The sequence below is a fragment of the Rhincodon typus genome, chromosome 32 (assembly GCF_021869965.1).
Source record: "Rhincodon typus isolate 14 chromosome 32, sRhiTyp1.1, whole genome shotgun sequence".
NCBI classification, from domain to species: Eukaryota; Metazoa; Chordata; class Chondrichthyes; order Orectolobiformes; family Rhincodontidae; genus Rhincodon; species Rhincodon typus.
In genome coordinates, this window is record NC_063363.1 from 11029896 (window position 1) to 11054179 (window position 24284).

Consider the following 24284-nt stretch of genomic DNA (forward strand, 5'->3'; position numbering starts at 1 on the left):
GGGGGGGAGGGGAGATTTTGAAACTTGTGAAATCCACATTGATACCATTGGGCTGCAGGGTTCCCAAGCGGAATATGAGTTGCTGTTCCTGCAACCTTCGGGTGGCATCGTTGTGGCACTGCAGGAGGCCCAGGATGGACATGTCGTCTGAGGAATGGGAGGGGGAGTTGAAATGGTTCGCGACTGGGAGGTGCAGTTGTTTGTTGCGAACCGAGCGTAGGTGTTCTGCAAAGCGGTCCCCGAGTCAGAATGGATAACACCTAGATTAGCTGAGACAGAATGTAGATGTTTATAAGAGGAAGAGGAAACTCATGAGGGAGAAAATAAATGTGGAACATTGTTGATTGGTGGGTGAGATAGGAGGAGCACAAACACTGGTATGGACCAGTTAGATTGAGTGGCCTGTTCTTTGCTGTAATTTCTACCTAGTTTTATGAATTTACCAATGAAAATATTACCTAGGAGGAGAGAGAAGTGGCTTTAGAAATTAAGCTGCTGGTGAAAGTTCCCAAATGACTTGGCTTAGTCTTTAAGACGTTGAAAGAAGTTTCAAAAACCTTTCCTTTTTTTTAATTCCAATGTACACTGTTAATCACTCCCAAATTATTGGTAGCATTTGCAGGCGGCGTTTTTCCGGGTGTTTCTAGCCGTGTGATTCATGTGATTCCTGACTTCCCAGTTCAGATGATGTTTTATGGTCATGGAATGAATGAGTCTAGTCCAAATGATCAGCTCCATATCAAAAGGATTTCCCAAATGGGCAGAGTTGCCTCAATCATAATATTTTCTGGATTGTTTTCCTTTGAACAAGGAAGGTTGAGGGGCGTTTCAACGGAATTGCTGAGAGTTCATGAAACGTTTTGATAGAATAAACAGGTGAACAGTGTTTCTGCTGGTAGTCAAAGGAGATAGTAAACAGTGCAAAAACCAAGGTGGAAGTGCAAAACTATTTTATGCCATACGTTGTTATCATCTCGAATGCACTTTCTGAAAATATGGTGAAAGCAGATTTCATAATCTCTGTTAAAAGAGAGTTGGATTTATTTTTAGAAAGGGAACATTTGCAGAGCAGTGGAGAATTGATCAGGAGACCAGAAGTCCGAGGTTTTCATGTTGTACCCATCAGCACTGAAACGGAAAACCATTTTAGAAAGGAAACGAAAATTTATACCATGTGAGAAGAAGCTGCTAATTGGTTGGACTATTCCTACTTCTGCAAAAATTGTTACTCCCTTTTGGATTTGATTTATTATTGCCACATATATCTCAGTACAATGTAAAGTTTTGTTTTGCATGCAGTACAGGCAGATCATACTGTACAAAGTGCATTAGGGTAATAGAATACAATATTACAGCTGCAGAGAAGGCGCACAAAGAGCGAGGTCAACATTAAATTTGAAATTTGACAGGTCCATTCAGGAGTCCGATAACAGTGGAGAAGAAGCTGTTCTTGAATCTGTTGTGTCAAATATTGTGCGTTTCAGACGTGCTGATCGTATGTTTTGACTTCATGTCTCCTTTTAGCAATGTTTAATTTCTGTAACAACAACCAAGCATCAAGTGGGACCACTTGGGTCATTTTCTTTAAAGAGAAGCATTAGCATGATGAGCTGAATGATCTCCCTCAGTACTGCATTACAATGTGGCTCTCTGTGGGACAGTATTGTTTTTAACCTACCGTTCTCTCCTTTCAGCCCTATGTTGTAAAGTGAGGGATGATCCGCTTCAGTATGTTTTAGCGAGCACATCATTATTGGTCACTTAGTTTTTTTTCTTCAGCTCTTGCCTGATGCTGTCCTTATGTCCATTTTATCCCAACTATCATTTATTCTTGCTTTTTGAACCCAGCTGCAGCCCTCTGAAGCTGAGGACAGGCAGGTTGTCAATGTCTCTCCCTAACTACCCTCCAAATACTAGCTGTGGGGCTGGGGTGGATTAGATGTTCCTACTGTGCCCCCATCCTCCTCCTTTCACTTCAGTGGAGCCATTTTTGGCCTGTTTTAGGAAAATGAGATCCTTGTGTTCCCCACTCCTCCACCACCTCCATCACCTCCATCAAAACCCATCCCAATTGTTACAATTTCAATCAATAGTGCACCTGTTTTTATTTCCTTTAGAATCATGGAACGCCTAGTGTGGAAACAGACCATTTGGTCCATTTGAGTCCACACTGACCCGCCGAAGAGCATTCCACCCACACTCAACCTGTACCCTTTCCCTGTATTTCCCGTGGCTAATCCTCCTAGCCTGCACGTCCCTAGACACAACGGGCAATTTAGCACGGCCAATCCACCCTAACCTGCACATCTTTGGACTGTGGGAGGAAACCCACGCAGACACGAGGAGAATGTGCGCACTCCACACAGTCACCTGAGGTTGGATTCAAACCTGATCCCCTGACTCTGTGAGGCAGCAGTGCTAACCACTGAGCCACCTTGTCACCCCAGTGTCTATGGGGTAGTTAGGTTGGGCTATTGTAAACGGGGATGTGCTATGATCTCAGCTGCAGATATAATTTAACAAGCTGAGTATAGGATGTATTGGGCTTTATTTTAAGACAGGTTTTTTATGACTCCTTCCCACACCCTATAACAGAGGTTTTGTCTGAGTTCTAACACATACAGGAAGAACTGAGTGCCTAAATAAATAGCTCTCTGCAGTGCTAATACAAGTGTGACTTACACTACAACTGTAGTGTTCTCTTTGTACTGTCATGACAGCTATATTGTAAATGCAACCTGCCTCAACATGAAAAGAGTCCCTTGCTAAACTAGTGCCTGCAGGTTGGCCCCTCACCTTGCATTTGTACTTGTGGTTTCGCCTTGGTGCAAAGTGTAAATCTATAAGCTTGAAGTAAAACTGTAAGCAAGACTAAAACTTGCATGAGCTGACCTGTTGAATTGTTTTTTTCTCTGGGAGTGAGTTGTTCACTTGGAATCTGTAAGGTAACGCTAGAATTGGTGTGCAAGTGATAAATGTTTAGTAATAAGTCATTTGTCTCTGTGCGATTTTTCTTTTGGCAAGTATAGGTTATCCTGTGAGTTCACAAAAATAGAACTCTGTCGAGGTGTATGATCATCAATATTTTAAAAAATTATTAGAAGTTCACCAGAAGAAGCTTTTTTACCCTCTCCCTCCCTCTCTGTTTTTCTCTCTGCCTCTTTATGTCTTCTGTCTGTCTCTGTCTCTCTCTCTCTCTCACACACACACACACACACACACACACACACACACACACACACACACTGCGTCTCTCTTCTTAACCTGTTTTTCTTTTTCTCCTGGTATCAAACATAGCCTACAGACTGTATAGAGGCGATCAGAGCTCCAGCTTTCAGTCACCTATGCTTCATTTAGTGTCTGCTTTCTGCAGTCATTACAGCTTTTCCTGCACAATGGGCCTTGGCCCTTCGTCCCTTGCCCAGACGTCTCAATTAATAAAATAAATCGGTTTGCGGGTTGTGACCACCTGTGCAAAGATGGGACTTCATCAACAACTTGCATGAATCTAGTCCAAGATCGATTTTTCCCTTGGCTCACTGTTTCTTTTATTGCATGTTCTCAGTGACCCAGGGACCTCCATTGATCTGTGATGCACTGCTAGAGTTCCCTGCTGTTTTTATGGCAACATAGTAACAATGTTCTCTGTTCAAATTTCAGATTATCTGGCAAACCACGGCCGGCTGAGTGAGCTGGAGGCCAGGCGCAAGTTCTGGCAGATCTTGTCGGCAGTGGAATATTGCCACAACCGCAAAATCGTCCATCGGGATCTGAAAGCTGAGAACCTTCTGTTAGACAGCAATATGAATATTAAAATAGCGGGTGCGTATTGTGAGTGTGAGATCTGAAGAGCTTAGTTGATATTAACACTTACCTGCAAAACCTAACAGGAGGCTGAGAACATTCTGTCTACTGGCTTATTGCCAAAGAGTTCACTAAAAGCTAATCCATCTTGTTCCACTCCTTCTCCTTGTGTGGACCACTTTCTGTTTGATGCAGGGCCCCTTGTATGCAATCTGGAGTGTTGCTTGGAATGTTCCAGGAGCCTTTTTTTTTGATCTCCAGTCCATGTTACTTGCAGCCCAAGTTTCTTCTTTATCCTGCCTCTTGTCTTCCAACCCCTCCCCTCCCAACAGCATATGGACAGTTCCTCCAAATTGGCACAGTGGAGACCTGTCAGAGACTTGAAGGTACCATATTTACTGCAGTGTACCTGGGCTGCATTGCCCAATGCATTCGGCCTATTTTCTACAGAGGGAGCAATTAGATTAACAAGAACAATCTTGCATAGATATGACAAAAGCACGTATCTGGTCTGCTTGTAGTCTTTTGGGTCTGCTGCACAGTGTGTTACAATTCCCTATTCTCCCTCTCCATTTGTTTTTCTCTTTCTCCCTGACGCTGCCCCCAGATTAACCCTTCTTTCTCCTGATGTCAGTGGTACCAGCTGCTCTCCAAAACACGGACCCAGTAGCTGTTTCTCTTGTTAAGGCCCTAAGCACTTTGCTTCAGCAGGCCTTTCAGCTTCACAAGATATTTACATGGTGATCCTGTCCTTGCCCAGCATTTATACATATCCAGGTAAAGATAGTGAATAGGAGTTTGGTCTGACTTCTGTCCTGCAGGCAGGGAAACAGCGGCTATGTCCAGCATTCCAACTGGTAATCCAGCTGAATTCAATTAAAACACAGACTTTTCTCTTTAGATGTAATGAGACATGTTAAAGTGTTCCGTAGAAGTGGTACAAAGCAAAGTTTGAGACCAAGCTACACAAGGAGATGTTAGATCTGATGTCTGTAAGCTTACATCGATGGACCGAAGGGCCTTTTCTGTGCTGTATGACTCAGTGAGCTAGGCTTTAAGGAGTGTGTTGGAGGAAGTTGCAGCAGAGAGGCAAGGAGGATATTCCAGAGCTTGGGGTCTGAGGCAACTGAAGGCTCAGCTGCCAGCAGTGGAGTGGTTAAAATTAGAGATGTTGAAAAGGCCAGAATCAGAACAAATATATCTCCAATGGATCAAATGCAGCTCTTTCGAGGCCGGTTCAGTACATCACTGCACCCAGCCCAATGTATTTACCAACGAAAGCACAGTGGGTATGTCCAGGAAATTTCCTGAAATTTCAAGAAAATCGTTTACTTTGCTTATCAGGGATTGTTCTCTTTTAGAGCAGAGAAAGTCAAAAGGTGAGAGAATTGAGGTGTTCAGAGTGATGAGGGTTTTTGATAGAATAGAAGAGGGGAAACGATGTAAGGCGAGTCAGAAATCAGAGGATGCAGATCTAAGTTTTATTTTACAATGGCTTGTGGTAATCCGAAATGCATTTATCTCAAATATAAGGGAACTGGATTTGGTCCTAACTTGAAGTGTGCAATTTGGTACATATTTGAAAGGGTTAATTTATGGGGCTATGGCGAAAGAGCTATCCAATTAGTTCGTTACCCTGCTCTATCAGAGATATAGTACAGGCATGATGGACCGAGTGATCTCATTCTGTGCGTAAGGTTCTGGTGATCCAAAGTCCAGCCTTCCAGGGAGAGCCTCCTGTTTTGTCTCTTTCTGCTTCCCCCCCCCCCCCCCCCCCCCACCCACATATCTCCGATGAAATGCATGTGAATTTCCCTCCGTACTTGAAAGCTTTCATTGTTTAAAAGGCTGTTTCCAACACGATTGTTTGAGACCTTTTACGCAAAGAAAGGTCATTGGTATGAACTGTACTTTCATTCACCACTTCAAAGTACCTGTAGTTACTGTGTAAAATGGGCTGCTTTCCATCTCCAAGGGCTGTGGAGCACTGGATTATTTTCTTTTGATTTGATCACTGGGGCCCAGTGTTAAAAAGCACAAGGAGCGATCTGGAACCATTTAAGTATCAGGGAGATGGCACTCTGGATTCTGTTTGCTTCATTTGGGCTATTTTGCAAAGAGGGAAGGCAGAACTGGGGGTGGGGGGGCGGTGTGTGAGTGGGTGGGGGGGCGTGAGATTTATCATATGGGTTTGAAGGCACTGTGCAAGATGATGAGGCATTGACCAAAACAAATCACCCCCTTTTCTGCTTCTTTCTCCCCGTGACCCTTCCAAGAATGCTAACCCTGGTTGACCTGCAAATACAGGAGCCAGTGTGCTCCTGTCTGTCAAAGTAACAATCTGAAAGCATGCGGAGCGAGCAATCAAGTTATTTGACTGTAAGGCCAGGCTTGACGCACTCCCCAGCGAGGGCACTCAAGAGAAACTGGGGCCAGGAAATTGAACTGACTATTTTTTTCTCCTTTATCCTTGTGCGGGGCACTGAGAATAGTTTTGTTACAGTTGTCGACCCACTGTACTTGCTGAGACCAGTCATTTCAGCGCAGACCAGGAATCGATCCCAAGATTTTTCTAACCTGTGCGATGCAGTTTCACATTAAAAATTCTGTTCCATACTGAACAATTGCTGGAACTGACAGTGAGGCACTTTAAGTTTACTGATGCAGCCACAAGTGACAAAGTCTATCAGAGGATTCATTCACTCATTTTTTGACTTGAAAATCCCTCTGTTGAATTAATGATATAGCCCCGGATTCAAGAATAGGCAGTGGAGGCAAGAGAGAAATGATTGTTTAAACAGTTACTGGCTGAAGTGTGCTCTAAATGAACTACAAAAGCCTCATAAATTCAAGTGATAATACAATAGTCCGTTAGCTTATTAAACTTGAACCCATGCCAGTCCCATTAACCAATGTATCTATCTCCCTCAATCATTCAGTCTCTCTGGAACTTGGGATAAATACAATCCATTTCTGCTGAAATAGAAATTCCTTTGTATTAAAAACTGTTAAAGTCTGTTGCTAGCTTCACTAATATAGTACTGACCAAAACGTAGGCTTTAAAACTCTAGCTCAAGTCTTGCACAGCAGTTACGAGGTTAAGAGCTGAGAGAGACAGAAATCCGGATTTATCTCTTTCCCATTGCGTTATGAATCCCTCTTATTGAGTGCTCGGGGAGGGATTTCTGTGTATCTTCTCGATAGATTAACAACCGATGGGAAGATGAAAAGGATTCTTTTTGGCAAGCATCATTCCTCCACTTCACATCTAGAAGTCCCTTGACAATGTCTAGTCATTTTTGCTTTGGGCAGTGGGGGCCGAATCTGCCAGAAATGGTTCTCACCTGTGACTCCCTCACACCCAGGGGGCAAGATGGTGAAGGGGAGAAGTGGAGTGAGGGGCAGGGGAACTGAGGTGGGGGAGTGAGCAGAGGAAGCTCACTACACCTTCTGACAGTCATGCAGTTCAACGGCTGCTGTGGCTTTTATTCTGAAGCAGCCTCTCTGATAGCTTTTCCTAGCCAGTGGACAACAGCCGAGAATTGACGTCAAACACTGCTGATCAGTATGCTGCTCATGAAGTGGGTCAGTTCAGACAATTAGTTCACAACCACGGGCTCCTATCTATTCTTTTTTGTCAGCAGCTTAGCGGAATGAATTCCCCTCACTCCATTGCAATGCTGATGTGGGGGGAGGGATTGGAATAAGGATGAGGGAATAGTGGCTGAGTGGGAACAGGGAAGGGGAGGGATGACTGTTGATCGTTTCCACTGCAAAGGAGTCCAGAGGAAAGCTCTTTGGACTCCTGCTTGTATTTTGTGGTAGATGATTTTTTTTTTTCGCAAAGAACTGGATTGAAAATACTTAACACTGCGTGAAATTATGGTTCGTCAATAAGTCAAAGATTAGCCAAGTAACCAAATATGTGGTGCCACAATATTTGTTTAAAGTTATCCACGCAGATGTAAGTGAGGTCCTTAGCCAGAAAAGGAAGGGAATTTTGCTTCATTCTTTTATGTGAAGGTTGGTCTGGTTTTTACTTTTAAAGGAAAAGTCACTCTGTTTATTAGAACAGCATGAGGACTGGTGCCAGTCAAAAAAAATGCTTCTCACCAAGTGGTGAGCCCTGCTGCAGGATGCTCATGGGTCAACAGGTCACATTGCACCTTCAGTTTCTTTCTTTGCTGGGCAATGCCATCCAACTTTGTCATAACAAATGGCCTTCAATATGCCAGCAGTAGTTCAGGAGGCAAGAAGGCCCTATTCCAAGCAACTAAATGTTCTTTTTCAATAATTACTTTGGCAATGGAGTGGAGAGCAGTAAAACAGACACGCTTTATGTCGTCCTGATGATTACTTTTTGGCAGCCTGAGGTTGTCTCAGTGTGGGCCCAGTGCCTTTGTTAATGAAGCCCAAAGTAACTTGAAGAATGGTGAGACCTATGCTTTGTGGCATGCTCTTTAATGTCATGTTGCTCCATTTAAACAATTAAAGCCAGGTCAGAAACACGATCATTGAGACAAAGTCCTTTCTTGCCCTGTTGTAAACCTTCTGCATTACTTTGTAATTTTCGTCCTGTCAAACAAAGCAAGATGCAATTTTTAACAGTGAAGTGTGAAAAGCTGAAATGGTATAATTTTAGACTTTTCTATTGTGATGTACAATTGCTTTCAAAAGGCTCAAATGCAGGTAGGGTCTGCCCCTCAAGCAGATAAAAGCAGCTGGGTGTTAATTTTAAAATGCCTTCTGAAAGAATACATGTTACACTGCAGTGCTCCCTCCATCTGTACTGCATTGGGATTCTAGATTCGAGTGGAACAGGAATCCATGACATTCTCATCCAAAGGTCTGAGTGGGTCCAGCTGTGCCTCATAAATATTCTTCTCGAATCCTGGCTACTAGGGTCTGAGCATTTGTATGGTCAGTGTAAACATTACTGATGTGTCCAATTCACAGTTGGACATTGTCAGTTGAAGTAAGTCTATTTACTGATCAGAATATCAGGTGCACATATGGAAACTTATGCATAATCCTTGGGTCTATGCTGTTATATAATGGTGTAAGGGTCTTTAAGGTGTAATGCCGAGCAGCGCTCGAAGCACTGTACACTGTCATCTGGGCTGAGGAGAAGAGCTGCTCAGGATCTTGAAGGACCTTTTACGTGCCTAACACCAGAGGGTACAAGTAAAGGGGAGGAGATCTGAAGATAGTGGTAGATAAATAGAACACGTGGGACCAAGTGCATGTAAATGGGATTAGTGTAGTTTATTGTCTGTTGGTCAGCATAGATGAGGTGGCCCAAAGGGTCAGTTTCTATGCTGTTTGTCTCTATAACTCTATCTCTAAACGATTCAAGCATGAGAGGGGCTTGGTGGTGCATAACAATCAGCCTGTTGTGATGGTGAGATTACATCACTGACCCTGCTTCTGTGGGAAAATATTTGCTTGAGGCTACATTCCTTTGATAGAAAACATTCAGAATGTTTTCTTTTGACAATCCATTCCCAGCTTCATCTAAGTAAATATAACTAACATGGAAATACTCTGCAGGTCTGACAGTATCTGTGGAGAGAAAAACAGAGTTAATGTTTCATTTGATGATCTTTTATCAGAATTGGGAAAATGTAGAAATATGATGAGCTCAGAGCAGATGAGATGGGGGTGACTAAACACTGAACAAAAGGGAACGTTTGTGTTTGTACTAGAGAGACTGAGGGACATGGATTGGTCATGTAAGACAGCAGGGAGCAATGGTGGGAGGGATTAAAGTCAAAAGAAACATCTGGAAGAGGGTCTAGGCCCGAAATGTCAGCCTTCCTGCTCCTCTGATGCTGCTTGGCCTGCTGTGTTCATCCAGCTCTACACCTTGTTATCTCTATGGAAGAGATGTGATTGGCAGAATGGGAATAGCTGCTGTCCCAAAGCAAAAACAGGAGAGAAAATCTTGAGGATTGAAGAAAGAAAATAGGAGAAAATAGAATGGGGGCAGAAATTAGGAACCGAAATATTTTAATCAAGGCTGGGTCTGGAAGGCTGTAAAGTGACTAATTGGAAGACGATGTCTTGTTTTTCAAGCTTGTGTTTAGCTTCATTTGAACAGTAGTTGGAGGGCAGAGCGGTCAGAGAGGCAGCAAGGTGAAGATTGAAATGGCAGGTGATCAGAAACTTGTGACTGCGCTTGGGCCCTGATCAATGTGTTCCATAAAACAGTTGCCATCTGCATTCGGTCTCCCCAGCGTAGAGCATGAACAGCAAATACAGTAAACCTTCTTGGACAGAGAATACACCAATCACTGTATCATCATTAGCATGTGGTCTTACACTAGAAGATGCAGGTTTCTCAATTCCAGCGTTTTAACCCTTGGTGACGACACCACATGTACTGATAGGTTATCTAGTTTGGGATTGTGCCGCAGACCTGCCAGTTTGCGCAAATCATTCGTGTGGCAAGGCTTTTAATATTGGTGATGTGGAAGGTTTCTACTGCAATTTGAGACATTTGCTTTAGGTATACCTCGACATACTGATGCCAATCAGTGGAAAGTGAGGGTGGGCAGGAAATTGATCTATTGGCTGCTGGATTCATTTGGGTTTATTGGATGATGCTGCTCCTGGCTCAGGGGAATGGTTACCCACAAAAACAACTACAAAAATAACATTCTTGTAGCCAAACTGCTTTCTGATTCTATTTTGTTCATTATGTATTTAAATTGTTGGTGGCGTTGTCTAAGTCAGCATAAGACCTTTAGAAACTTAGTCCACAGAGACAGTCAGGGTTAAAAGCCTGTAACTGTATTTGTGATCATGGACTAACCAAACCAGTGTGTTGACATAGCGATCCACAATGGTAAATATTGAGAGGCAAGTGTGAACTAAAACTGTGACAACCGGAAGTAGAACTTGTGACAAAGTGCATGACTCCCGCAAGGTACTGATATCTGGAATAACATAAAGGCTGCTTCATTTCCGGTTGTGTTTCCATTTGAACAGATTTTGGGTTTGGTAATTTCTACAAACCCGGAGAACCCTTGGCCACGTGGTGCGGCAGCCCACCGTACGCAGCTCCAGAGGTTTTTGAAGGACAGCAGTATGAGGGACCACAACTGGACATCTGGGTAACAACTTCACTTAAACCATAATGATAGTCTTAAAGATTTTAACAAGTTGGAATTCCCTTCTCCTTCTGAAACCGTTAATCCCTTTGTTTCCAATGATTCTGACTTGTTCTGGTACTTTCTTATGGTGACTCACTGTGTCCTCACATGAATGGTCAGTAATGAAGAGTGGAACCTCTCTCTGAATCTGTAATAAACCCCTAACACTTCTCTATACAGCTCCTAATTGCCACTCAACTGAGCTTAACTGTGATGATGCTCCAGTGCTCTGGTAGAGGTCAATTACCTTCCACATAGACTGCAGACAGACGTGGGATCTTCTAGATTTTTTTACATATGTTTTCATCCTGCCAGTAAATTTCTTGCCTCATCCGGATGGGGTTGTTACAGATTTATAAAATGTAGGTTGTGTCTTGCTTAGTCCCAATTATCATTTGTCCAATAAATTTGTTATTAAATTTTTGAATTCTATATTTGTAAACATGGTAATATGTATAAGGAGGTCAACGTTTGTTTGCTTGCTTTTAAGTTCATGATGACCTCAGCACCACCTTGGGAATATCAGCTAATCATGGTTGGGGATCTGTTGGAAATGCACCAGTGATTTCCAACAAATCACCCTTTGAGTACTCAAGTCTGGTGAGGGAGGATCCTAGAGTTCTGACAGAATGCTTCTGTGTGGAAGCTAGTGGTCTGCTTGCAAATTTGATGACCTTTTTGTTAGATTTAGACTTGATCTGCTGAAGATAACCTGCACCGGACAATGGAAATGCTGCACTTTATACTGGGGTGATAGCATTAAGGTTTCCATGCCCGGAGGTTCCCATTTCGGGAAGGGTTTGGAGGACAGGAAAAGACCACAGTCAGATCAGCCGTGATATTTTTGAATGGTAGATAAGACATGAAGGACAGATGGGCTATTGCTCTTCCTAAGTCCTATGAACAGTGCAGTTAGTCACCGGGTAAAACTCTGCTGTACACCAGCATTGTGCTCAGCCCTGATGTGACAGTTATGTTCCTGCACTGGGGACTAAAGGAATTAAGGAATATGGGGATAGTGCAGGAAGGTGATTGCATTAGGTGACAGTAGGACTGAGTGGCCAAATGATCTCAACTTTTTGTTTTGTTTGTCCATTCTCTATGCTGGCTGCCTTCACGCTTGACTGGGGCAGGCTGCTAACAGAGGCCAATTTGTGTGTAGTTTTTCACTGTGATTTTTATAGGAGGAGGTGACTTGAAGTTTCCTGATCTCCGTCTAAGCCAGGCCAGCAAATAGAAGAAACTTTAACCCCATCAGCAGGCTGGCTATGGACCTAGGCCTTAACTTATTTTTCTGTTGGTTGAAATAGATACTTCAAATTATTTGGATCAAAAAACTTAGTGTAGAAAATGCTAAATAAGAATTTCTCTTGTCTACACGTCCCATTTCCCCTATTTTTTTCCAACCATCACCTTATTAAAATAGCAAGTATCGGACATTGAATCATCCTGAAGTTATGACATCAGTTTCTGTTCACTGGTGTTACGCTATTGCATACAACAGGATGTAACCAGTTGGATCAGTCATTCTGCCTGCCAGTATCGCTGGAACAGATATGTATTATATATAGTTCATTGTCTTTGTCACTATGTAGCTTTAAAAGGGATAAGAAAGTTCTAAACTATCAGGGGCAAATTTATCAAGCAAAAGAGCAGATGTCACAACTTTACTTTGAAAGCCCCAGGCATTATTATCAATGATGACCTTTTCATTTTTATTTTGTTTTGTGATTATCAAACTGAGTGAAATTAGTGCAGGGGAGTGTTTGCCTCATTTCAGCCAGTGCTCCCTGTCCATGAATAGCACTGTTTGGTATGGAATAAAGCTCCTCTTCAAATCCACCACAGCACCTCCAAATCCACCACAGCAGGGTGATTCCCCACTGTGGACATGTGATGTTCTCTTGATTCTGACACTCAGCCAGCCTGTGGCTCCCTAAGCAGAATTGCCAATTCCGGTTGAACGAGGCACAGCGTTCTGCTTTGTGCCCATAAAATGCTGCATTAAGTACAATCCTTTCCAAGCATTGAGCAGTGGTGTTTTTTTTTCCCAAGAAAGCATTCCATGAGGCTTCTCATTTTTGTGTCTGTGCAGAGTCTCGGTGTGGTCCTCTATGTGTTGGTTTGTGGAGCTTTACCATTTGACGGTCCAACGCTCCCCATCCTGAGGCAGAGGGTTCTGGAAGGCAGGTTTAGAATTCCATACTTCATGTCAGAAGGTGAGAATGGACAAAACAATTGATAAACATTTTGATTTGATTTGTTAAGCTTTAATCTGTGTGACACTCATTTCAGACTGTGTTTGTGTTTGTGTGTGTGCGTGTGTGTGTGAGAGAGAGAGAAAAAAAGAGTTGCTCTTTATCTAGGCTTTCAACAAACTTCCAACAATTTGGATGTTATCATCCTTATTTTCTCCTCCTGCATTTAGTGACTCGTGAAGCAGACAAAATGTGTGCATACATCTGTTTCCACAGCTAGTTGATTCCTGGAACAGTTTGGTAGCCTGTTGCCAGAGACTGTCAGGGGCAACAGTGCATATCATGTCTGGCTGACCAGAACAGAATCTCGGCTCACCAGAGGTGTAGTTAAAGAATTTGTGGATTGATAATCAACCTGTTTGGTCACATCACAAGTGTGCTTTCTATGGCCATCAAATCCTGGAGTTAGTCTTGAATCCAGAGGCAGAATTGCTAAAAACTGCACAACCAGCCCCTGTGTCAGGAGTCATATTCCACTCATATAGGATGATTGACCAGCAATTTTTAGGTGGGACCCTGCGAGTAAGACCTGGCCCAGAAATCCTGCAATTTGCGAGACCCAAGAGTCCCCAACAGTGGGTGGTTTTACCAATCTTTGCCAGTGTTATCTGGAGAGATTAATTGCAACCCTCAGAGCTCTCTTGACCTTTGTACTTAAGTTGAACTAAAGTCCATTTAAAATATATTAGTGGCCACTTTTAAAAGTGCATCGTCTTCTGACAAGTTACAAAACGGCTGTAGCTTTAATTCAAGGCATCATAACCTAAACTCAAATTTCGTATCAATATTATAAGGAGTTGAGTACTATATTCAATAAATATTTGGTTAACTTCTCACCCAGTTTTTGTCAGAAGGGCTCCTGTACTTGGGCAGAAAATAGCCTGTGGCTACTATATTCTGACAACATCAGAAATAACAGAATCTATCTAAGTCTGGGCAAGATTTGGGTGAATTGCATTGATCCAAGTCCACAAGTAACTTGATTCTTGGATTTGTTTATGTAAAATTGTCAAGTTTAATCATAAAGAGCTTTCCACGCCATTATTGACATACTGCACATGATCAGGTATGTAGTTCACACCAGGTAATGTAATTTTAGAAACAAGAACTTTGATTCATTATAAATATTCATGTAGTCAGGTTTTTGCTGTTATATTTGAAGCATTGGTGCAAGACATTGTGGGTTTAAACTATGGAATCTGCCGGAGCTTTCCAAGATTAGATGGAAACTGCAGTCAAGGGAAAGATTTAAATGATTCCTTTTCTGGTTACCCATTCATGGATTTTATTTTCCATTCTGTCTCCCAATTTTCCCCCAACTTTCCTTTATTTTTATTAGATTATAGTTTAATGCTCCATACACCCTTTTTCCAAGCGGCCAATTATTTGTGTGCTTATCAAGTGAGTGTGGCGCGTTGTTTGACCATGGGTAGCTTTGTAAGAGGGAGGCAATGGTACGGTAATAATGCCACTGTGGTAATCCAGAGACCCAAGTTTACAGCCTGAGGATGCAGGTTCAAATCCCATCATGGCAGCTACCCTACAGGGAGAGAAATTTGCCATCCTAACCCGAGATAACCTGGCAGATTCTTAACTGCCCTCTGAAATGGCCTAGCTCGCTATTCAGTTGCGGAATTTGGAATGGGCAACTGATACTAGAATGGCCAGGGAATTTAAAAAAAAAACGATCCAGATGTTGTCCAACACCCATGAGCATGTCCTTTCCTGGAGTCTGAGATTGGGAGGAGGACACCTTGACGGATGTTACAGCTGTGCAGCCCAGACAAACTGAGACCAAATGCTGCAACGGTCATCAGCCTGGGATTCACCCTGCTCTTATTATTGTAGCGTCTTTAATCAGGGAGCCACTAAAAAAGAATTAATATTTCTCTACTACTTTAACAAAACTATTAGACAAATATCTGTTTGTAGGAAACTTGATCAATGTGTGAACCAGTGTTCTCAACTCATCGAGACTTTCTTGCCTGCCAGACTGTGAACACCTTATTCGACGTATGCTGGTCTTAGACCCTTCTAAAAGACTTACAGTTGCCCAGATAAAGGAGCACAAGTGGATGCTGACCGAGGTGCCAGTACAGCGACCAATTGTATATCCTCAAGCGACTGAGACTGAATCAGCCATGGGAGAATACAATGAGCAAGTTCTACGACTGATGCACAGCCTAGGGATTGACCAGCAGAAAACCATTGAGGTAAAGAGTGCAATATTTAGATTGAGAAAAGCATCATGCTTTGATCAAACTCAGTTCTCTATGACAACAAGAAGGTTTTCGGTATTTTGCATTCATCAGGTCCTTTTACACAGATGTAGATGGCTATCTCCAATTTACATTAGATGAGAATGTGCAATCAGTACTTGCAATGATCCTCGCATGCAACCCCCCTACCTTGTACACCCTCTAAGAGTTCAACTGAAAGTATTATAACATTAAAAGGAGCATGAAAAGGCCATTATGTCCCTTTCACTTACTCCAACATTTATCGAGATGATGGTTGATCTTCTGCTTTGATTGCTCCTTCCTGTGCTATCCACATATTCATTAATTCTCCTAATACCCAAAAACCCATCGGTCTTTGTCTCAAATATACTCTACAACAGAATGTCCACACCTCTCCAGGATAGAATGTTCCAAAGATTTATGACCCCGTGAATGAAAAGACTCTCCTCATTCTGATATGAAATGGTCCTTACCTTGATTCCCCATACATGGGAGACATTCTCTCAGCATCTACTGTCCGGTCAGCTAAGAATTGTTTTGCTTATGTGTTTCATTTCATTCTTGTTCATCCTGGATATATACACACAAGCTTCCCAGTTTTTCTTTGTGGGGAAATCCCTCATCCCAGGCACCAGACTTCATGAAACTTTACCTGCCCCAAAAGGGGATGCATACTTTTGCTTGGATAAGGAGCTGAAAATTGTACACAGCATTTCAGGCATGGCCTCACCAGTACCAAGTAGCATGACTCTGCTGCTTTTATTTTCTATTTACTGGTTTGCCGTGGCTTTGAAAGGGCAGTCTTTAGTGCTGTTGCTTCAGTGTGACTAAATCCTAAATTAGATTTTTCAGTAGCAGCAACTTGAGATATGCTTGGCTCTCGAGGATTCTTCACACACCTTTTGTAGCCAGTGAAGAATAGAAGCTCAGAGACCTGCTAAAGGAATCTCAGTGGCACTCTGTGGTCACTATCTTGCTTCAGGTGTGAAAAATTAGACAGTTTCTCTCTGTCTTCCCTGTTCTCTTCCTTGCTTTTCCATCTTGAATTGAACTTGCCGGAGGTGCCTGGCAGTATTGAGCTCATGACCTTGTGTGAGCGTGACCCACTAAACACCTTGAGTTAACCTATCACTTCAGTCTCCTTAAGCCAGTGTTGTAGTTTCCCAGTCAGATCGTTGGATGAGCAGCTATTCAGTAATGGCTTTAGTAGTGGCCTTGTTTGTTTCAACCCTGAACTTTAGAATCGATAGTATTCACTGCATTCTCTCTCAAATCTCTATATTCTGTAAATTCTTCCTAAAGAAGAACAAAATGTCCAGTTGATGAAATTGTTCCCTTTTTCTTTTCCATCTTCATTTAATTGCTGAAAAGTGTTCTTGACTTTTTTTCAGTTGTTTCTCTCAGAATATTGCCTGGATTCATATTATCGTGCTTTCCTTCCCTTAAAAGAAAATCATTAAGTTCATTGCTGTCAGGGGTGATTCATTGCTATGCCTGAAGATTGTTGCTTCCTACACCACTTCAGTAAGATTGATGGGACAAGAAATGAGTCAAGGATGACCTAACTTGCCCATAATTCTTGGTAAGAAAATAAGGCCCCGACAACTTAGTAATCAATGAACACAAGAAATGCGTTGACCAGAGGAATGAGAAATAAATGTAAAACATCCTGGGGAAAGATAGTGAGGTTTGAACAAGGTCACTTCACTGAAATCCCTTTTAATTAATCAGCAGTCACAGTCTCACATCATCACTGTGCTAGTTTTATTTTTCTCTGGACAACTGGTGATGTAAATTGTGAGTTTTTTTTTAAATTGCTGTTCAAATAATTGTTTCTTTTTTTTTGGCATTTTCTGCAGTCTCTACAGAACAAGAGTTATAACCATTTTGCTGCTATTTATTATCTATTGGTGGAGAGGCTCAAGTCTCACAGAAGCAGTTTCCCTGTAGACCAGAGACTTGATGCGCGTCAGCGACGACCAAGCACAATTGCTGAACAAAGTGTTGCCAAGGTAATGCCATCATTCTTGACTGTTGCTGTGCCAGTTGTGCATGTATCATGCACTTTTTATTGGATGAAGTAACACTTGTGCAGAGACTACAGCCCCCAGCTCTACAGGTTGTACACATTGGGATTGATTCATGTATTGGCTTTAATAGTTCAGGGTGTACGTGTATTTGAGAATATACTTTAGGTCTATTTTTACTCTTCACACCTCAAGTCTTTAGATAATCTCATGCTTTCTAATCAGCAAAGGAATTTATTGAGTCTTTTCTTATATGTACAGCACTTTTGGGAGTGTGTAGTTTTGCTAAAAATACAGAATGTCCCATGATGTTTTGAATTATTTATGGTTCTTTTCACACTTGGATTTTGTCAGTGATTCACGAAGATCTGTTTTAAGCTGTTTTCCTCCTTATGCCTGTGGTGCTGATTAACTGAATGTTAATTGAAGAACTAATTGAGCTGAACATTAAGCCTACCTCCCTTCATCTTCTGTATAACCATACTGAGTTACATTCTATATTGGGGAATCCAGCAAAGAGTCATAGAATGTGTTTGGGTTATGAATCATAGGTTGATACGTGACTGAAGAAAGCCATTTGGTCCCTTGTGCCTGTCTGTCCCTTTTTATAGAACTATCCAATTAGTCCAATACCCTGCTTTTGCTCCATTGCACTGCAGTTTTATTTTCCTTCAGGTATATATGAAATATTTGACCACCAACTCTTCAGATTGTGCATTTCAGATCACAAAGGCTTGCAGTGACGACAATTTTGTTACCTTTTCTCTTAGATTTTATTATGACAGCTGTTTTAAAGTTACGAAACCTTGTTAAAACACTGCTGACAGTGGACACCAGTTTTAAAAAATCCTTTATATGTGTTCATTTTCATATATTTCAAGCACTTAATTTTGAAATAGTCATAAATCAAACTGAAGAATAGTCAGTTACCAAAATTCCTATATCCCCAACTGCATGTATTAAATCTAAAAAAGAAAAATTGTGGATGCTGGAAATCTTGACCAAAAACAGAAACTGCTGGAGAAACTCAGCATGTCTGATGGCATCTGTGGAGAGAAATCAGCAGAGTTAATGTTTTGAGACCAGTGATCTGTCCTTCAGAACTGATAGTAGCTCGGAAAAGTAGCTATGGAGGTGAGTATGGTTGTCGGGGGAGGGTGAAGAGAAGGGAGGAGTGAGTAGATAGGAGGAGACGGAGTCCAGAGAGAGAACAACAGTTAGACAGACAATGCCAATGGATGATAGTGTGTCAGGGAGAAAGAAAAGCTGATAATAGGGACCAGAAATAGGTGAAAGCAGCCTATGTGATGACAGGGCCTGGGGTTTGGAGTTGGATAAAGGACATAGAAGAAGGTGTTCAGGTTCAGAACTAATTGAACTTGCTATTGAGCCCTGAAGGTTGCAGGGCACCCAAGCTGTAAATGAGATGCTGTTTCTTCCAGCTTGTGCTGAGCTTCATTGTGCTGAGCAAATTTGTACTGTATGTTTTAAAGGTTTCTTTATGCGATAACAATCTCCTGCTTTTGAGGGAGTATTGTTTGTACGTATAAGATTTGCTTGGCGGACCAGACTCATTGGCATGTCCTCGACTCCACCATAGTGAGCAAATATTCACAAATACCTCTGATTGATTACATCTCCACAATCAACTCCCTTATTCCTGGACTCTGACCTTGCTTACTTTGTACCATGCACCTGCTGAGGCAGACCTGTATATCAAGCAGTCAACTGTGCCATCCAAAGTCAGAGCGTGTTTATTTGATTATTATTCACTCACAGGATGTGGGCATCGCTGATTGGACCAAGATAAATTGACCATACCTTGAGAAGGTGGTGGTAAGCTGCCTTCTTGAACCGCTGCAGTCCATTTGGTGTAGGGGGCCCCTATAATGTCATGAGGGAGCAAAGTTCCAGGATTTTGACCCAGCAACACTGAAAGAACAACTGACAGTCTATGACCAAACAGTGATATATTTCCAAGTCAGAATGGTGTTTGGCTTGGAGGGGAACTTTGTGTTCCCTTGGATCCACTGTTGCTGCAGTTGAGTTCCGACAATAAAGCTGGCATTACCTTTGCAGTTCTTCATTGGATATGTCCCCTCCCTGGTGCCTGCTGGGGGAAGTATGCTTTCTTGCAACTTCAGAGCCAAAATATGCAGTCTTCCCAGTGTTTTGCTGTAGCCTGAATACAGGTAGGAGCAGAAGGCCTCCACAATGATATCCTTCCTTAAAGCAGCCCCCTGCCGGCATTGAGTGGGCATTCTGTGATGCCCATCTAGAAAGCAGTGTAAAAATCACCATCATCGTTGTAACTGCCTGTGTAATACCAGCTCAGTTAGTGTTGCAATTACCCTTTCATTCTTATTTCAGCTATTTCCTGGCACCATGAGGGAATGAGAAATAGGGTAGATATCAGCTGCTTTGAGATGATTCCATGACCTTTATGCAAATATGACATAATAGAAATTATTGCTGTGACGAGAACTGTGTATGCTGTCTGAGGGTGCTGATGCATGTTTACACGCGCACACGCAAGGTACACATGCAAAGACACACGCACGTGCACACATACGCACTCACACAATCTAATTGATGTATTACTGTTCACTAATCATTCATTCACTTGTTGGTTCCATTTAGCTGACCCCTTCGCTCCTGCATATATCCTGCTGTGGGCTCTTCAGTTATGTGAATACCTTTCTTTTTGATGAAATCTCCCAAGCAACTAGCCCAAAGTTTCAGCAGGACTGCATGAACAAGACCCCCCAGGATCTGGCAAACAGTTTGCTGACACTTTTAGGCATGTGTCTGTGAATGTTCTGTTGCCATCTTCCATGTAAATATTTGAAGGTTTATGCTTTAAAAGAGTAGGTTGTTACTGATTATCAAATAACCATCAATCTTAGAAACATACACTTGCGAAGATCACAGAGTTGCCCATGCCCATTGTGCCTCTTGCTGTCAAACCACTGACCTAGTCTGGTTGTGGTCAGTTGATACATATATACATCTAAATGACCAGCAGCAATATGAATGAGGTCGAGTTAAAAATCCCCATTTCCTGTGAAAAGAAACCAGAATTAACATTTCAGATTCACTAGAATTAGTGACAGATCATTGACCTGAAATGTTAACTCTGTTTCTCCCACGTTGGTCACTAAGACCCACCCTGAGGGTTGTGAGGCAATTGCTAGCCCTCCTTCGAGTGAGTCACCAAGATTCTAGGTTTGATATCCACTTTTGCACTTGAGTGCAAAATTCAAGGCTGTAATCCTGAGAGAGTCAACATGCCTGGTTTTAAATTCAAAATCAGCCTGGCAGTTAACTGTCAATCTCTGTTAACTGGTGCCTTCTAAGACTGTATGTCTGTACCAATCAACAGTCTCTTGTCATCCAGTGAAAATGTTGGTTTTCCCCATAAATTGATATTTTCTGTATCCTGATGAGTACGAGATGAAAATCTTCAATAAAATGTGTCTTTTTTTGGAAATGCTTAGGTTCTATTGCTACCAAGCAACTATTCTAAAATTCTGTTTATGTTGCCCATAGAAGGACTTCTCGTGTATTTTCCAATATCTTTTCTGCCCGTAACCCACCACCAACATGAAGAAGGGTCACTAGACCTGAAACGTTAATTCTGATTTCTCTCCACAGATCCTGCCTGACCTGAGTTTTTCCAGCAATTTCTGTCTTTGTTCAAGATGAAGACATTGGAACAGGTCAAATTTAGATTTAAAATTATGCCCCTCTCGTGGTTATTTGCTATCTAGATTTGTGCTGAAGAATGGTGTTTGGATGAGATACCTTTTCCATCTTCTTTTCACTGTGAGGAGAAATCAGTGGATTTGGGAGAGGAAAATGGGGAAGAATAAATATATCCAAAACTTTTTTTATTCAAAGATAATATTACCATGCCATCTTTTTTTTTGACTTCAGGCAAATCCTGTCATGCCCCAGGTGAACCTGCTGCCTCAGAACATCAGGCTGTTGAGGTCCCCTCTCCTGCCACAATCTGCTGCTGTGGACACATTCTCCTTTCTGCAGACTGGATGCCAGCCGGAATTAGCCTTCATGGAGGAAGATGTCAACACTCCCAAGGTTTGTGACCGACTCTGTTTTAACTTAGCATCATAGAGATGTACAGCACGGAAACAGGCCCATCAGTCCAACTCGTCCATGCTGACCAGATATCCTAAATTAATCTCCTCCCATTTGATAGCATTTGGCCCATATCCATCTAAACTCTTCCTGTGCACATACCTATCTTTCATATAGCAGGCAACAAATATTGGAGTCAGACAGTCAGAAAAGTTATATTGGCTGCCTTGGTGTCACATTCAGCTTGACAATACTCCTGTGTAGTGACTTGGGGCATTTATCTTTGTTAAAGACAGTGTAGTTACCTGGTAGTATCAAAATTTAACATTGCTAAAAAGGGGCATGAAACCAACTTTAGTTGTTCTTCTTGTGTTATGTGAATGGGTGTGTATGTGTGGTTAAAACAAATGGATTATTGCTATGCAAAAATGAGCAACCTGTGGTATAATGTTAAATGAAGATAGTGGAATATTTTAATGAAAAGTGGTAGGAGATTCAGTGAATGTTCTGGACTTCTTGATGGATAAGATCAAATTGGACACTTTAACTTATCCCTCCAGCAGAATCCAGCTGGGCGGGTAGTTAAAATTAGTCCAGTAGTTTACCTCCTGACATTCCATGCAGATCCAGGCTGCTCATGAGTGTCAGCTGGTGGTACATCTGCCTCTGAAACATTAAGGTTTTGGCCTCGGGTGCTAACCAGGGCTTGGGCACTAAAGTCTAGGCTGCTCTGCAATACCGAGGGAGTGCTGGAGGTGCCATCTTTTGGCAGAGCTGTTAATCTGAGGCACTGTCAGGTGGATGCAAAATACCCCATGGAGCTATTTTGATGAAGAACAGAAGTGTTAATGCCGGTTTCCTTGGCAATATTTAACTCTCTGAGGCAACATCAGCAAAACAGATTCTGAAGAAGAGTCATATCGGACATGAAACATGAACTCTGTTTCTCTCTTTCCACAAATGCAGCCAGACAGGCTGAGTTTCTGCCCTGTTTTCTGTTTTTATTTCAGATCTTCAGCATCAGCAGCACTTTGCTTTTGTCACAGAAAAATAAATGATCTGGCATCTACCATCTTGCTGTTTCTGGGATCTTGCTGAACACAAATTGACACCTGCGATTCCTATGTTACAATCGTACACCTCAAAAGGACTCAATTGACAGTAAAAAAGAAATATTTTGAGAAGTTTGGTGCCACATAAATGCAAGTCTTCTAGTTTGATTTTCTAGCCCTTTAAATGAAATGGTACGTACTCTCCTGAGAGCAGGATACATCAGCTTGCCCCTAGTGAAAGTCAGTGGGACTTTTAAGCGACAGATGCATGTGGTTGGTGTTCTTCGCATTTACTAGACAACCCCAGCAGATGCAGCCACTAATTCTGGCTTCTGCGTGGACGTCACATTTTCTGTTTCTGTGTAATTGTTAGCTAATGTTTGTTCTGCTTGCAGGTATTTCTCAAGGCAGAATCTGCAATTATCAGTTCAGGATTCAGTGTCTTAACAAAAGTAGACTTAATGGCCAGGCGAGAAGCAAGCCCATTTAACTAATCCTAACCCTGAACTGGCTTTAAAGAACCAAGGTTGAGATTCCATCTTGATGGCATCAGTAAGTGAGGTAGCTGGCTGTATGCAACCTTTCAAATCTTTTGAGTCAATTCAGTGTGTAGTGCAGATATAATTAGCTGTAACTTTTTTAAAAGCTGTAGTGCTAAATATTGCCTTGGAGGATACAGGCATGACTCATAATGTGTTGGAACGCAGCAGTGTGGATATTAAGGTAATTTTTCACACTTGAGGTGTCCCCTGGAATCCTGGAGACTTGTAGAAGAGAAATTCCCTACTCTGTGTGTGTTCATCTCCATTGGGAATTCACTCGTATTGGAGTGGGTATTACCATCAGTACCCTGCCTGTATTGGAATCTAATTACAGTATTCAGTTCCATGTGTACATGTTTGAGTGTGGTACAATTGAGCCATTGTTGGGGATAAGTGTGCTTCCTTTTGTATTCATTATTATATTTGCCATTCTGCCAAAGCAAACCCAGTTTCTATATTCTTGTAATGAGATGCTGCATGAGTAGAGCTAATACAGTGAGAAGTTTGGAGGAGATGGCATCACTGGAAGAGGCCAGAAAAGCCCCCTCTGTACTGCATTCTCTATGATTACGCTGAGGAGTGCATGAAGGAACAGACTAGTTTCCACAGCAAGTCATAATCATCATTTTAAACTTAACAGTTCTTTTTTTTAAAAAAAAAAGTTGCTGCATAATTTAGACATTTATAAACTTAATGATGACAAATGCAGGAGCTCTGGCATCATTGCACCTCTCATTAATGACAGACTTTGGTATTTAAATGTGGTTTCTTCCTGCGTTACCAAGTGACATTGCGCTGATTTGATCAACCAGCAGGGCTTTGAGGAACAGAGTTTAAAGCATTTTAATGTTTTCTAAATTCAAGTGTGCTTTACCTAATGAATTAACTTGCATACGGGTCACACAAACGTGGGAATAATTTAGGAATGAAGCCTCTTATACGAACTCACTACTTTACTGCAGGGTTTGGGATTGCAGATTATTGGGTAAATTCTGCCCGCCAGTATAGAGTCAGTTTCAAAGGCAGTGAGAGTTGGAGAAAAGTTACTGCAGTGTGGTAACTAATCTCTGATCTGCATTCTCTTTCCACTTAAATCCATTTAACAAAAT

The 24284-nt window shown here is 42.0% G+C and overlaps 1 protein-coding gene across 2 annotated transcripts in view; it reads left to right on the plus strand.

Annotated features, from left to right (window-relative positions):
• The window catches only part of sik2a (salt-inducible kinase 2a), a 135737-nt gene that overhangs the window by 89983 nt on the left and 21470 nt on the right, over positions 1–24284 (plus strand). For both annotated transcript variants that reach the window (XM_048615514.1, XM_048615515.1), the window contains 6 exons: positions 3661–3822; positions 10795–10919; positions 13054–13177; positions 15209–15429; positions 17316–17468; positions 21420–21581. In XM_048615514.1, the coding sequence (XP_048471471.1) occupies positions 3661–3822; positions 10795–10919; positions 13054–13177; positions 15209–15429; positions 17316–17468; positions 21420–21581 (947 nt within the window). The remainder of the gene's footprint in view (positions 1–3660; positions 3823–10794; positions 10920–13053; positions 13178–15208; positions 15430–17315; positions 17469–21419; positions 21582–24284) is intronic.